The following is a 17535-nucleotide window of genomic DNA, read 5'->3' as shown; positions in this document are numbered from 1 at the left end:
ACCGGATATTTATTGATTTCTCCTTTAACAATATGATCGGAACTAAAACATTGCAGATGTATTTCTGAACAATGGAATCCAGCAAAAACCCCAAATAGATATTTATAATTTGACTAACTTCTTCTTGAATATAACATACAAAACTCAGATTTAGGCAAGGGAATACAATGCTATAATAAAACCAGAAATTTCTCCACAATTATATAACTTGTTATTTCACCCATAACATTCAAAATGTCGAACATACAACCATGAGTTACAAATCGGTAAGATAAAACCAGCAAACTCTTACAATTTCTTAAACAATGTTATTGCCTTATACAACAGCAATATAACAACCAGCAACTTTCAGATAATTTCTAAACCGTTATTGTATTATACAACAACAATACAATAACTAGCTAACCACAGTCCAATCTTATACATAGATTTTACAGTTAGATTGGAAAATAAGAGAAAAACTGTAAGCATAAACGAGATACTTGAAGTGATATCCCCATGGACAATGGATTTGCTTCCACTGCCTACCTGCACGAGGGGCTACGTCCTCACATTGGCTAAAAGTTGAAGCTTTCTGAATGACTCTCACAAGAGAACTGAAAAGCAAAATAATAAATCAAGCATGCCAAAAGGAAGGGGTCTCTTCTCCTTTTATTCTCCCAATGGTGACCGTTCGACTTCCTTTCTGGATTTTTTGTCTTATCTCTCCGCGTCCTCTTGTGACCACTTGGAATATTAATTTGACTTTTAATAATAAATTTGCAGCTCACATAGTCAAACTTAATATTGTAAATACGCCCCTTCTTAATATTTCTAATGACCCCAAAGAGAAGGGACATTACAAATCTCCCCTCTTTGAGATTGCTTGCCCTCAAGCAATATGTGCTAGGATCCCATATAAATCTGTTGTTAACCCAGTAACCTAAACTGACAACAAACCCGACCAAACTGTGAAGCATGATACCACTCCGCAAACCACCTATCAACCGAATCCTTGGATCCCATAGTACTCTACGAAGAAACGCTGCGCCTGTAAACTGATCAACACTGATCATCACCATATTCAACCTCACACTGAATAGGACCACAATAAAATCCTCGTCCAACCATAGATTCAAATTGTTAACACCTGGATCCCAAACTTTGTTACGCTACCTTGCTGCTATGATGAGATAGAAATATATCCAGGGTCCATGTATAATCTAGTAGAATGTGAAGACCTGACCTAAATGAATGATGCAAGAAATGAGCTGCTCAAAAGCTGAAACCACCATCCCATGGACATCAAAATTCATACTGTCAACATAAGCTTGAAAAATTCCCAAGCACATAGGTGCTATGAATATGAAGGATGCTGAGAATCTAACCACAAACTTCACAAAATTACTCCACTGAGAACTATTTAGAGGCTGATGAAGAAAATTCACCCAACTTCTGAATGGGGTGAAATCGGAAAATATGTTGGGGCTGATCAAATGATAACCAACAGAAGTTGATTCATCATTCCCATGCTGAGATCCGGATTCAGTGCTAGGACTTGAGCCAAGATCCCAAAGTCTAAAATCAAACTCTTCCTCTTTATGGCAAAGAAGAGATGATCCCTCATTTAACACAAAAAGAGGATTGCCGGACGTCCAATTAGTGACAACGTCAAACAAAGGGTTGTCAACAAGCTGAAAGTGTTTTGAAGTTTTGCTACTTAACTGTTTGGGGCAGCTATTCAAGTCATACATTTGCTGAATGCTCTCAAGTTCATCAATTACCTCTAGGAAAAACTCCTACCTCTCTTTATCCTCCTGCTCTTGAGAGTGATTCATGATCCTAATCTGATTTTCTACCTCCTGAAGAGCAAATCGAGCATCATCTAATGCCTCGTGAGTATCCTTAAGCTCCCTTTTGAGCTCCATAATCTCATTCCTTTCTTTATCTAGCTGATCAGCATGAATTTCAGCAACCTTAAGAATGTTATCCCTATCGGAAAGCAAATACAAATAATCTGATTTCATAGTCTCAAGAGCTGTTATGATCACTTGCAAATCAGCAACAAGCCAATCTCCTTTCACTCCTTTTTGAACCTTTCTGTAGAAATCTTCCACCAACTTGTGAGTGCTGTCATAATGTACCAACGATGCCACAACCATATCATTACTAACCTCCATTTGATTCCTAAAGTTATGCATATCAAGATTGTCTATTTGAAGTAGTTCTTAAGCTCCCTTTTGAGCTCCATAATCTCATTCCTTTCTTTATCCAGCTGATCGACATGAATTTCAGCAACCTTAAGAATGTTATCCCTATCGGAAAGCAAATACAAATAATCTGATTTCATAGTCTCAAGAGCTGTTATGATCACTTGCAAATCAGCAACAAGCCAATCTCCTTTTACTCCTTTTTGAACCTTTCTGTAGAAATCTTCCACCAACTTGTGAGTGCTGTCATAATGTACCAACGATGCCACAACCATATCATTACTAACCTCCATTTGATTCTTAAAGTTATGCATATCAAGATTGTCTATTTGAAGCAGTTCATTGTTTTGTAGGGTCATCTCAGTATGTTCCAATTTGTTATTACCTCGTGTGCAACCACCTGATTGTCAACACTAACCTTCAATTTACCAACATAAAAACTTGTACCCTGGGTAGCATCTTCTACATGGTGGCTGGAAAGCTGTAAATCAATATGGGTTGATTGCTCTTCTTTTTCAAGGTCCCCTATTAGATGATTTTGGGCTGCTAGAAATTTATCACACATAGTTTTGCGTTGGATTTTTGCAAGGAGGATTGAGCTAATTTAAGGTACTTCATTTTTGCCAAATTAGTCTTGTTTTGGAGTTTTGGATGGAACTCTATGAAATCACTGAAGGCTAATTCCTTTTGAACCTTCTGGGGAAGTTTTTTGTACTCATCATACGTACCAAGTACCTCTGTTTTGAAACACCATTTCTGATTTTCGCTTTGCTGAACAGTTGACATGACTGCCGAAGCACCTTCATTCTTTTCCTAGATATCCTCCAATTTTAAGGAAGCTGCTTTCTGTTCTAGCTTTGTTTCAGGGTGTCACATTTTAAGCCTTGTTGTTCCCTTGATTAACTTCAACTTTTTCTCTTCTAAGGTCCTTTCTGCATTTTCTTCGCCTTCTGAAATTCGAGTTTTTGATGCATCTAATAGATCATCCACTGAATTATCTACAACGATTTTCTTGGGTTTTTTCTTCAGTCTAACAGCTTTCGCAAAACCCATATTTGATGGTAACTTTTCACTGCTTGTCTTCATATTGAACAAAGACTCTAGCAATTTTCTTAGACGTCTGGATTTATCTTCACTCGTAACATGCCTGGATTCCATCCCAGCTTCAATAAGAATGTTTTTTGCCTCCCTGTAATTGAAATTGATAGCTTCCAGAATTTCAATTAAGGCACTTTTAGGTAAATTAGGAAAGCTTAATTTTAGCTGTTCCAAGTTGGACTTTACATTGATGTTTTTTGTATCAAGATGTTGCCTACTACATTCAACCGTTGTTCCAATAGCATACAAGTTTTCCTTTTCAAGAAGAATTGATAAAGCCTATTCATTGTTGCCTTCAGCTGCCTGACAAGCTTTTAAGATCTCATCCTGATCTCTTTTTGGTAAATATTCTGACATTGTTTGAAATGAAGTTTGAATCAGTCCATCCTTCTCACCGTTGGAATTTACACTTGATTCACCAGAAGTATCGAATTTTCTCTTCCAACTGTCACACTTGTAACTGGCAAACTATTTGATTCATAACTATGCCTGTATGACATCTTCCAAAAAACAATAACGACTCTAGCGATGAGGACACATATTATGTTTCTAGCATATGTGTTCAGTAGATGGTGTTTATAACAGCTGATAAAAATACTCCTCCATTCTGTTGTAACGTGGATGTTAGAAATTGAAAACTTCAGCTATCACCATCTCATGCCAGTTGTAATTTGGTAAAATATACGTAGCGGCAATCAAACTGCTGCAATTTACTGTGCCATCATTTTTATTTTGCCGTTTCTTTCCTCGTTGATTTCAAAATTAAAATAATCTTCTTACTCATGGAAACAGGAAGTCACCTCTAATATTAATTATTGTGCTTGCACTATTTAAAATAAATCAGAACCTCCTGACATCTAAACTGTAGTCTTTATAACATGTTGCCAGTTGTTATGTCCCAATTGGTGTTCTGCTACAGTCCATTTTTTTTTGTTTCGCATGGGTATCCCTTGGCATTTTTAATCTGACTGAAACTCAACACCCGACTTCTTGGTTTGAAATGATGGTTGAATCTGTGAGTAACGTCTTTCGCTAGAAACCTACATGTTACTTTGAACGCCCGTATCACTAGTGAGCGCCGTTAAGAAGTTGCATATGCAGGAGAATTCATTTCTTCACCATTCCTAGGTGTCTTAACTAGTCGGCTAACTGCCACTACAATCTGCTCTACCATTCCGTGCAGTTGGATGATGTTGACCTGTATTGGAGGAAGGATTCTCTCAATGCGTTGACCCAATGCAGAGCCGTGAGTACCTGATTTATCTCCCGATATCACCCTCTGTCGAGGTGCTGTATTCTACTAGTTGCCGACTCTGAACTCGTGATCTATTCTGTAGTTACACCAATGTTGCTGCTGTTCCTAGAGTTACACATCTCAACCCAACTCGGAGTGGTAATATTCATATGCAGTCTATCCGTATGGGAAGGTTCTCATGCCAGCTTGTGCCTATCACTTATAACATGTCTCTACTGTTTAGAAAAAAACAACTCGCTGCCAAACACCAAAGTCTTGGAAAGTAAAAATTAACTTAAACAAAATTCCACCAAGTATTCATCTTGAGGAGTTTGTTTCCTAGACTACCGCCTAACTATTACTGGTGTTCCGAAAGTGCTAGCACCAAATACTGACCAGTTTCCTCTCCACCATTATTTGAAATGCCAACTTGTTTAATTTCCAACACCAACTCGAGTTCCAATCTGATATTAAATATCACAAGAAGATTGGGGCTATGTCTAGCTTTCTGATTTCTCAAGGGTTTTAGTCCCTGAGTTTGCTCAATCACATTCAAGCAACTAGAGTTTTCTAAATATTGAGTTCATAAAATCTCCCCCAAAATACATGAAGCAGATAAAATGCCAAAAGAAAGTTGATCTCGACTCCCTAGACTTCCCTGTACTTCTATTATTCCAAAAATCTCTCCATCTAATAAGAGAAAAGATTGAGGAAAAATTCTGATAAAACCCTTTTAACCCTCTGCTTATACCCGATAGGATGGCAGGTTCGAGGCTTTGATACCACTGTAATATCCTGAATTGGATATTTACTGATTTCTTCTTTTTACAATATAATTAGAAATAAAACATTGCAGATAGTTTCCAGCACAAACGAATCCAGTACAATAGCCGACAGATGTTTAACCAGCTTCTTCTTAATAATAATATTCAAACTCAGATATAGGCAAATGGAATACAATACAAAGTTTAAACCAGAAGATTCTTCACAAATTAATAACCAGTTCCTTTTAGAATAATATTCAGGATTTTAGGTATATAGATATGCATTACAGACTTATAATGTTAAAACCAGAAACTTCCATACAACTCCGCAAATACGTTATTGCATTAGACAACAGCACTACAATAACCAATATAAAAACCCAATCCTAGATACAGATTTAACAGTCAGATTAGAATGCTAGAGTAAGAACCTGTAAGTGCAAATGAAACACCTGAATTGATGTTTTCTGGGACAATGGGTCTGTGTCAACTGTCTGCTAGCATGAGGGGCTACGTCCTCCAACTAGCTGAAAGCTTCAAGCTGAAGCTTTCAGAGACTCTCACAAGAGATATAAAAGAGAAAAATTCATTGAAGAAGGACATGAAATAAAAAAAGAGAGATAAAGTTGGGGAATAATATATTGTTCTCCAAGGCCACAATGGAAAAGTAGTGATTCAATTCTTATGAAAGATTAAGAGCCTTTAACCAATTATATTAAGGAGAAGTCTTACCATGCATTAAATGACTATTTATCTATCATCACTCACCAATACATCAAATCAGCACTCTCTCAATCATAACTCCTATGGTTCTAGATTCATTCAATCATCATTCACTAACATTAAATTATTGGATTAAAGCAAATCATTCTATCATTCGTCAAACATCATTTGGCAATCAAGCAAACAGATCCATAATTAATTCTTCAATCGATTCAATCAGTCCATGTTAGTCATTCAATCATCAGAAGGAAGAAAAGACAAAAAGGATTAAGAACAAATTATAGTTCAGATCTACAATCTCGGTATGAGCATTGGGTGGCAATGCTTGCATAAGAAATATGTTTATGACTATTTTATTTGAATTAAATAATTATTATGCTATTCGTATATGTATAGAGTCTATAAATAGATGTGTGTACAGATAATATTTTAACATTGGATTTATCTCTATTGCATTACTGATTCAGGAATATAACAGTATTATGTGACAACTTACATATAGATATATATATACAGAGTTATACATCTGCATATTTGTTAACTAATATGCATTTCATTTGCTAAATTATGAATGCTGTAATATAGAGTATCATGGACGTTTTCAGTCTGGCGCAATTTTCCAAGGTAAGGTAAATGATGTAGTCACTAGAGGGAAAATGGTGATGAGGTCACCTTCTATGTATGCTACCCCATTTGTTTGTGACTAAGGAGTCCCATGGGGCCAAAGGTGGACAAATGGACTGCCTTTGGGCTTAGTAGGGGGCAGGGATGGGGGTGGGCTGGGTGCTATTGTGAATGATTCTCTTTACCTTTGTCATGGTGAACCAATGCATATGGATGCTCAAGTAGTGAAGGTGAGTTAGGAGTGTGAAGGATGAGGAAGATGGTGATAAGATACTGTAGTGGGTACGCCACCCCACTTTTATGGCAAGGGCCTCATGAGGGCAGGAGGGATGGTGTATTTTCTGTTTGGCCTAGGGTAGGGTCTCTTCCCCACCTCATCAAGCTACACTACCTTATTATTTCTTGTTTGAGACATTTGAAAAATGTGATTTATGTGGTCTACTAATTTGATATAGGCTTATTTCTAATTGAAGAATGCCTAATTATGCATTATGATGATAATGTTTCCTAACTCGCTTGTAGGATCTTAGTCATAACAAAAGGTTACTCTGAAATGCTACTCGCGTTTATAAAGAAACTATAATCTAGGCAAAATTTGGGATTTCCTAATTTAGGTACATCACAAAATGTTGCAAGATATCCCTTATGACAATGTGCTTTGTTCGATTATCCCTTCCCAAAGTTTGTTTTTAGGATGATGTCATTGGCTCTTCTCGACAACAATTTGCATAATTTCCTTGCATACAATATTTTGCTTGGCACATGTTTTAGTGAATTTCCTTGCATACAATGCTTTGTCTGGTTATCCTTGGCACTGGATTTTGCAGATTTTCTTAATTTCCCTGCATACAATATTTTGCTTGGTTATGCTTGGCACCAATTTTTTCGTGGAATTCCTTGCATATAATGATTTGCTGAATTATCCTTGGGATTGAGCAAATAGTGTAGCACAGCATGCAAGACTATTTTGATCTTTCTTTTGCTCTGATGTTCAAGATGAGTTGACTAGCATAATGTGACTCACTAGACCCACTTTGCACCAAACTTGCTCATGGGATGAGTGGAACTGGCATAATATAGCTTGCTAGACATTATAGACTCTTCCTGCTCTCTTGTCATACAGATCACGCAACACAATACAACTTTTGCTCTTTCATGGATCATCTAGCATAACAGATCTTGTTAGCCTATGGAATCCATGTTTCCTTTCTCTGTCGTCCATGATTGCATAGCATTATATACTTTGCAGTTTGTTTGGATCATGGCTCCTTATCTTTGATGTATGCTCTTTCTCTTTCCATGTGATCACTTATGTCTTGAAATAACCTTCTGAGAATGATATTAGTGGTTTAGACGTTTTGAATCTTGATTATCGAGGTCTCTTCAACTAGTTGACTTGGAGCCTTTGTTTTTTGTACTAACCCCTGGTGTGTGTCTTTTGTTCTTTTTATTGATTGTTAGATGACTTTGTCTTTATTTTACTTCTAATATAATAGTTTTCACCCTTATCTGCTTTTCCTCTGCTCTGATTCTCACCTCTAATACCTGAGTGTTGTTTTTGAAATAATGTCCTTTAACTTCCCTATATACACTCAGGGTGCTTGATTTGAAGGGGTGTGACCCAATAGGCTAGACAGGGCTGACCTAGAACTAAATAAGAATTGCATTTTCAATCTCCTGTTTTGCTTCAAAGATCCCATGTTTTTATTGGGCTTGATTTTAACATTGAGCTGGAAATGCATGCAAAGGAGGTTGGGATTTATTATACAAGCTGGAAATTGCCTCAAAAATGCACTAATTGCTGAGGTCAGAAATTAGCATACAAGCTGGACATTGCAGTTGAAGTGCTGGGTGAATTTTCTTCCTCAAGCTGGAAATGCTAGGTCGTAAATACACCAAGAAGCTGGAAATTGTTTTCAAATTACTGCAGTTACTTGGATTGGAATTTAGAGAGGAAGCTGCAAATCAATTTTATACTTGACCATTTTCAATTTCACATTAAAATATCATGCTTTCTCCAGAACATAATTTCACGAGGGAGCTGGAAATTGTGTTCCACTTTCAACCACTTCACAATTTTTATTGGGAACAAATCCTAGCCCTAGACATATCTGAGAAGTGGAGCTGGGAAGTGTCAATATATAGTCTGATTTTTTGTGCAGAATTTTAAATTATCCTCCACTCTTGAAAGTTGCTTATCAAAGTCCGTGGTTTCTATTTTAAACATTGAAAATCCTCAATTCTGATCAAATATTTTAATGCTACTTTTACCTTAGCAATTCTTTTAAACCAAAAAGTTCTTATAGTTGCAAGGGTGGAGAGCTGGAAATGGTTGATATATAGGTTGGATTTCTAGCTTAGAGCTGAAAATGAACAATTTGAGTTTATCACTTTTATCTCTCAAAATTTGATCTTTAAAACTCCTCCAACTTTGGATCAAAAGCTAGCATTTTCAATGCCTCTTTACCTTGAATTGGACTTCAACTTGATCCGTTTAACCTCAAAATATCCCACTTACATCAAGGTCAGAGTTCCATGAGCAAGCTGGAAGGTCTCCTCAAAAATTCATATTTCAAGCTTAGAGCTGGAAATGAGCAGACAGCTTTACTTAGACTTTCCACATACTCTTTCAAATTTTTTACCTATGAAGTTTACCTTTTTCTGTTGTTGACTTGTAAATGAAATTTTATTATTTTCATTACAAACCTTTTTATACTAGCACTTTTTCTCACATTTCTTGTGCAGATTTTAGTGATCAAGCTGGAAATGAGTGCGGAAGGAAGTCAGTTTTCCTACAACAGGTTGAAAATGCACCAAATGAACTTGAAATTGGTTCACAATCCTCGAATGAGTTTCAAAGGTGGAGCTGAAAATGCTCCATAAGTTGAACAAATTTTACCAAATGAACTAGAAATGTTTAAGGTTTTGGCTTAAGAACACATGTGGGCAACTTAACTTGATTTTCAATTTTTTGTGCAAGAATCAAGGATTCTCTTATTTTAAATAGGATTCTTAAGCACTTTGTCTTTTAAGTCCTTAATGTTTGCATATTCCTAACCCACTTGATTTACAACTTAAAGAAATTTCCATCATTACCCATGCTTTCAATTTGACGTGGTTCACTACATTTCCATAGCTTGCCTTGACAACTTTTATACTTGAAGAACTTTCACGACTTCTCTTTTAATTCCCACCTCTCAACATTTCAATTCCATACTCACAAATTAGTCAAAATTCCACACGGGCTTGACAATACTCCCCAACAGCCTAGGAGACCAAGAGACTCAAACTATTGCCAAGCGAAAAAGGGGATCCCCATTTGCAATGGTGTGTTTGTGTTTACAACACAAAATTTCACTTCTCATCTGTGCTCAAACTCTTACTTGTAAGGGCAAAGACGTCAGAAATGTTACTAAACTTGAACTCACCTAAGCAAAAGTAGAGTTCCCCATTTGCAGTGGGGTTTGTTTGTGTACAATACAACACATCTTTAGATACATATTACACATCAATTCGTGAATGATCCATGCTCAAGATGCTTGTTAGCACTAGAAATCATATTTATTTTAGTAATTTAAAATTTTAATAAGATTTCAAAAGTACATAGAATAGAGCAAGTTGTTGCATTTTAAGAACAGGTTATCCTGTGTCCTCATTGTGGGGTTCCATAGCACCAGTGTTACAAGGCTCAGACTTGTCTTGGACTTGCAAAGCTGATTTTTGACTCAGACTCGGTTTTAGTGTTGACACCCACAAGAGCTCAACAAATTGAGAAACCCAAGAAATTCAAATATTTTTAAGGATTTAAAACTTTTGTCATGCATCGCTTAATAAATCAACCTTAAAGATACAATAATTGAGATAAATACAAGCTACTTTGTGCACAAACACAAGTTTATACTAATCAGACTAGTAAAAATGCAAATTTTAAAGGAAACAAGTTAATCTAAATAACACATTTGCAATAGAAATAATGTCATTGTAAATTGTTTACAATATTCACAGAACACAAAATCTATGGAATCAAATGCTCAAAATGCATATCAAAATAAAAGCTAGAGCGTAGAAGACTAAGGCTCAGAGTAGCCTATATTAGTGATTAGTTGACCTCGCTTCTTTCCTATGTGTATGCCTAAGATAGGTCCTAGAAGATTCTGCAGCAATGATATCTGCCTGTCTCAGATTTAGCCTCAATGACATCCACATCCTCATCGACATCGTCCTTAGGGTCCTCCAATGGGTCTCCTTGTTCTCCAGCCTCCTCTACCATTGATTGCTATTGCCTTTGCCTCTTGATCCACCTAGTGAACCCATTCCAAGTCTTCATTGTTGAAGACGACATGATCATCAACCTTAGTGTTCGACTCTACCTTATGTCAACCTCCTCTAAAGTGAGAGGGAATGTTTCAGTGACCATGATCTATTTGTGATGGAGGTGAAGGTTGTAATCCTTTTTTTATTTCCTCTAGATGCATTAATGCAAGCAATTAACTTGCACAAAAAATCAACAATTGGTATCTTAGTGCCAATTAATCTGTTGGTCTGCTCTTCAATACCTCAATATATATTATATACTCTCTAATGCTTCTTTTCTTCTCCTTTTTGCAAATGAAAGAATGCTCTTTTCAGGGTCGAGTGATATTTATAAACAAAAAGTTAGAGCTTTTGGATATAAAAATGTGTTTTAAAACTTTATGGTTGTCTTTGATGTGACCGAGTCCTGGGCTTGGGACTTGGCAAGTCAACTGAGTCTGGCCGACTCGGCCAAGTCCGAATCATGGGGCACCTGGGCTAAGAACGGGTGCCTTGACTTTTGACTCATATAGTCCTGTCAAGACTTGCAGAGTCTTGTAAATATGGTTAGCACAAGTATTTTCAAAAGATATCGTATAAAAATTTATGATGTAAATTGGGAAATTGATCATTAAAAAATCAAATGTTTTTTTTTGGTTTGAAAATATTGCTTTATTGGGCGTCCTTAGTTGTGAGTACACATGGGTAAGCATAGATGTGCCATGACTTTATCCTGGGTGAACCCTTAAGCTTGGGCGAATGCTTGGGTGTATGAGGACTGAACCTGTAAAAAAGTATACCTGCAGCAACCAAATGCGACAACAAACAAATGCCAAAACTGATACCACAACAAAATTGAACAGGGGAGGCTCTGTTTTGTAGCAGAAAAAACTCATTTTTTTTTATTGTAGCTCACTCTAATAAAAGCGTGTTACAGCAGCCCTTCTTATTAGAAGAAAAGAAAAAAATGAAATCTAAAACTGCTCTCAGACCTTCAATGATTATCCTAACTGCTTGCTACAGCAGTTTGGACAGCATTTCATCTTTTGATTTATTACAATTAAACTAACTAAAACTACTCCCTAACAAAATAGATCTGGAGTTTTATGCGGCAGTTTTAACATGATTGCTTTCGTTATTCAGCAGCAAACTTAGGAATTTAAAGAACTACTCATAAACTTGGACAAAAAGTGCTGATAACTATGCATCTTAACAATTACTCATGGAAGTTTATTGTAACTGAAACTAACAGAAAGATGTGCGGTGGAACTGGAGCTAGGAAAATTCAACAGCATCAATCTTCATACTCCTCCTTGATATTGAAAGGGCCAACCATTCTATCTCTAAATGCCAACCATTCGATCTCTGAGTGCCAAAAACTGATCTTTTGCTACTGCCTTTGTGAAGATATCTGCTATTTGCTCTTTTGTGCTGATATACTTCAATTCAGTTGCTTTCCTTTGTACTAAATCTATGATAAAATGTTGTTTCAAATCAAAGTACTTGGTCCTACTATGATGAACTGGATTCTTGGCCAATTGAATGACACTAATGTTGTCACAAAAAATCACAGTAGGCTGAAACTGTATCTTGCCAATTTCTTCAAGAAGCTCTCTGAACCATAAAGTTTGTGTGCCTGCTGAAGAGACTGCAACATATTGTGCTTTTGTGGAAGAGAGGGCAAACATACTTTTCTTTTTCGAATTCCATGTGATTAAACTAGAACCCAAAGGAAAACAATACTAGATGTAGATTTCCGGTCATCCAAATTACCTCCCCAATCTGAATCATTGGGACCAACAAGATTGCATTTGTTAGAGGAGTGATAATGAATACCAAAATCTATGGTTCCTTTCACATACCTCAATATCCTCTTGGCTGCCTTAATATGTTTCTCTTGATCCCATTCATCTCACAGAAATTCTGAAAATCTTTGGAGCAATACTTTCCTCCACAATTAGTTCTCAAACATCTGATTGTGTTCCCTTTCTTAGTCTCTACATTGTATTTATACCTCTTGAATGTATCAAGGGCTTCATCCTTAGTCTTAAAAAATACACCTAACACATGCGTGAGTAATCATCAATAAAAATAATGAAATATGATGACTTACCCAAACTTTGTGTTTGCACAAGACCACAAATATTTGAATGAATAAACTAAAGTGGGTGATGGGCCCTCCACCCATTGCCTTTTGGAAATGCTTCCCTTGCATGCTTCTCTTTTGGACATCCTTTACAAATCTTTTTATGCTCTTCAACCTTAGGTAATCCAAGAACCAAGGTATTTGATGTTAGAAATTTCAAACTATTGAAATTCAAATGGCCATACCTGAGATACCATAACCAACTTTTATCCTTATAAGCCATATTGACAAGTTGATTATCATTTTCACCAAACTTTAAAGGAAACATCCTATTCTTTGTCATAGGAACAACTGTAATCACTTTATAAGTTTATTGCCCTGATTCTCATCATAGATAGTACATTTCATATTATCAAATACCACTCTATAATTCTTCTCACATAGCTGCCCAACACTTGACAAATTATGCTTTAATTTTGGAGTATAATAGATATCTTGAACACTTTTCATATTTTCCTTATGTTTGAGTATCCATGGCTCCTTTGGCTGCAACCTCCACTGCATTGTTATTACCAAGAGTAGTATTGGATCTAAAAGCATAATCAAGCTTTGAAAATATTTGTTTATTACCAGAAATGTGATTAGAGCACCTAGAATCCACATACCAAACATCATCCATGTTATTTTCAGCTTTGCCATAACACAGAAATAAATTGTTTAAGGAAGGATCTTCATCTTGATGAGCATAATTAGCATTATAATTACCTAATTTCAATCTACACTCTTTCTCAAAATAACCATACCTATTGCAATGATAGCATTGGATGTTCCTTTTATCAAATTTGTCTCTGCCTCTTCCTCCTCAAGCACCTCGTCTTCCTCTGGTTCCTCTTGAATAATTCTGATTTTGACCTCTTCCTGAACCTTTGTTATTGTTATTTTTGTTGCTAGCACCATCATTCTTTGAAATTTGCAATTGGGAAGCAAAGGCCTTCTCATTAATGCTAGTAGAAGTGCCCCTCAATCTATCCTCATGTGACATGAGAGATCCGACCAACTCATCATATTCTAGGGTGGCTAAATCTTTGCTTTCTTCCATAATAATTGCTACAGTATTCCATCTTGGGGTTAGAGATCTCAATACCTTTTGTATCGCATGCTCTTGGCTCATACTTTCACTTAAAGTGGCCATTTTATGAACCACATCCTTGACTCTTACACAAAAATCTCCCACATTCTTAGTTTCCTTCATCTTCAAATTCTCATATTCTCTTTTCAAGGTTTGTAGCTTCACAACCTTGATCTGATCATTGCCATGGTAAGTGTCTTTTAGAATCTTTCAGTCCTCCTTTGTTGTCTGGGCATCAACAATTTAGGAAACAAGCTCTTTTCAAGAGCCATCTGAATGTGAAACAGAGCCATTGCATTCTTCTTGTTAGCTTCCTTCTTTAATATCCTTTCATTAGCTTGAAGATTATCCCAATTCTCAGGCTCCTCATAACCGGATTCAACAATTTGCCAAAAATCTTTACCAATCAAAAAGGTCTTATCTTAATTGACCGATATTGGTAATCAACTCCATCAAACTCTGAAATTTGCAAATTACTTGCTATGCTGAAACCTTCAAGAACCTTATGCTCTGATATCAAATGTAAAAAAGTATACCTGCAGCAACCAAAGGAGAAAACAAACAAATGCCATAACTGATACCACAACAAAATAGAACAGGGGAGGCTCTGTTTTGGAGCAGAATTTTTTCTTTTTTCTTTTTATTGCAGCTCACTCTAATAAAAACGTATAACGGCAGCCTTCTTATTAGAAGAAAAGAAGAACAATTAACCACTACAACTACTCTCAGACCTGCGTTTTGTATCCTAACTGCTTGTTACAGCAGTTTGAACAGCATTTCATCTTTTGATTTATTACAATTAAACTAACTAAAACTACTCAACAAAATAGATCTGGAGTTTTATGCGGCAATTCTAACATGATTGCTTGCATTATTAAGCAGCAAACTTAGGAATTTAAAGGACTCCTCATAAACTTGGGAAAAAAGTGCTGATAACTAAGTATATTAACAATTACAAATGGAAGTTTTATTGTAACTGAAACTGACAGAAAGATTTGTGGCAGAACTAGAGCTGGAGTTGGGAAAAATCAACGGCATCAATCTTCAGAACCAGCTTCTGTAACAAAAGGCGAAGAACCCAGTAACATAGATCATGATGATGATGCACATAACTTGGGATTCGACATTTATGCATTCTTTTCACAAATGTCTCATTTTTTCCCTTTTCGAAAGGCTATTGGTGTAACTTATACAAATAACTCTTTGTTATGACTTGTCACATTTTCTCGAGGCTCTTATTTTATTATTATATCTCTTTCATTTGCTATGCATTGGCTCTTCTTTCCTCTACCAGTCATCAAAGAGATTGTATCCACTTGTACTAATGTCACTCTTCGACATTAGATGATCCATTTCAATTAATCCTTTTAAACTCTTTTGTAATTGATGTGCATTTTCTTGTTATTGCTTGTGTGTAAAACATGTATTTGTTGTCATACTTATGTGGATTATACTTGATAAGTTAGTAAAAGCATTAAATCAGGAACGATTTACTTGCATTTTCTGCATTTCATTCATTCTTCTTTGACACAAATTAGATAAATGGAGAGCCTTCATAAGGGACTGCTAGCTCTCCATTTTAGAATTGGATCACTCACTAACCTATTAGAGTACAAGCTTTTATTGTATTAATCTTAAGGTTTATCCAATCATCGAATCCATGTTCCAGTCCTTCTATGAAACATCTCTATATGCTCATAAACACTAAAATAATCAGTAGAGAACAAATCAATGATGTCAAATAGCAAGCTTTCATCTGTTCCAATATCATTGGATAGTGGAGGTTTTAGATAATCTGAACCAGAAATAATTCATACACCATGTTTTTGCAAATGGGATATAGGAAATTTGGTAGCAACTATCCCATAGTGGGAGATTCTTTCGGAGAGGTTTTGGCCCTGGAAACATGCCAATAATTATAAATGTGAAGTCCCAAATTGAATAGTTTTATCAATTGTGCATGTTGCTAATGGATAAAGTATGAGTGGGATTTATTTTCTTTTACTTAATATTGTGGTGATCTGGTTAGGAAATATTATATTCCAAATAAATATTTTTGTATCAGTATTAAGGTATGTAAAATCCTAACTCTCAATGTCCTCGGTTGAACTATTCCAGGAAGTCCTGCAACAAGGTGGGCAGCTGTTGCATTTGGTGCTGGAGTAGGTCTTGGTTCAGCATATACTGATTGTTCTCATATCTTTGATGGATCTCTTCCAAAGTGGCCATTGCCCTCAAATGTTTCCTCTTCATTTTCTTCCTCATCTGCTGAGGTATTACCTTATTTTAGTTGTTCAGGCTTCTTATTCTAGTTATACTCTTTCCTTCAAATTTGGAGTAAGTCAGGCATAGTTTTTGGAGTTATCTTAATTTTATCATCTGTCTTGGACATACCAATGGAAGTATTATGTCTAATATGCCTTCCTTTAAGTTTGGACATTGGTTACTCTTTGAATTTGCTCAATCTATTCTGCTGTCTTCTACTGTGCATGTGAGATTATTGTGCAGTACCAGCAATTAGAAGGAAACACAATTCAGAAAATAAATAAATAAAAAAAAAAATAAAAAAAAAAAAATATATATATATATTTTGGACGTTTTAGTGTGCCAGTTGTTTCCAATTCAAAGGTCAAAGGTCCTTTCTTGCATTGAGGTTTCTTAATTTTGTCATGCATTATACTGCAAAAAATGATTTGGGGCGCATAAGTCTCTTTCCTCCTCCATGCATAATTGCATGTCTATGTAGATATTTGAAAGGCTAATGATAATTTGAGCTTATAAACATGCTCCCTTTTAAACACTGTTCTCATCAATACATCAAACATGATTTTTAAATGATGGGATATTGAATGTGACCACGAAAACTGTGAAACTTGGGCAAGTGTCAAAGAGTAGCTGCGATCTTGTTTGGAAGAAACAACTAACTTCTTGAAGCCTAGAGCATTGTTTTCCCCTTTCAATGTTGTATTGTGCTCTGCACTCAAGTGACCTGCATCTTCAAGTTATATTCTGTTGCCAACTTTTAGTTTTTCCCTTGTGAACTTGTAGTTGTTGGTTTTCATTGAGATTTTGTTCAAGATTGCATGTCAAGGTACCCTTTAGGTGACTTACTTCTCATCAAGTTCCCAAGACTCCCACTTTGCATCTTTTCTGAACCTCCCTTGTCTTTATCATTCCCTATCCCTCCATGCGGGTTTCTTGTCATTTTAATGCATTCGGGATTTAGTTAATTTAGGTTTGGTCGGGATATGTTTTAAGTGTCTTCCTAATGAAAAGTGAATTCTCCTTGTTTTCGTAACTTATATCTTACACCAGCATTCTCATTTCCTTCGGATTTTGAATAATCCGGGTAGCTTTCCCCTTGGTGAAGTTCATCAAGCATGTACCCAAAGAAC

General features: G+C 36.1%; 1 protein-coding gene across 4 annotated transcripts in view; it reads left to right on the top strand.

The window, feature by feature from the left end:
• Positions 1-17535, top strand: part of LOC149570264 (MICOS complex subunit MIC10-like) — an 80206-nt gene that overhangs the window by 10736 nt on the left and 51935 nt on the right. For all 4 annotated transcript variants that reach the window (XM_089822900.1, XM_089822898.1, XM_089822899.1 and 1 more), the window contains exon 2: positions 16259-16413. In XM_089822900.1, the coding sequence (XP_089679026.1) occupies positions 16259-16413 (155 nt within the window). The remainder of the gene's footprint in view (positions 1-16258; positions 16414-17535) is intronic.

Source organism: Cupressus sempervirens, chromosome 3 (assembly GCF_028749045.1).
Source record: "Cupressus sempervirens isolate cs-2001-9-10 chromosome 3, ASM2874904v1, whole genome shotgun sequence".
Taxonomy (NCBI): Eukaryota; Viridiplantae; Streptophyta; class Pinopsida; order Cupressales; family Cupressaceae; genus Cupressus; species Cupressus sempervirens.
Note: the sequence above shows the minus strand (reverse complement) of the source record. Positions and strands in the feature narration are given on the sequence as shown.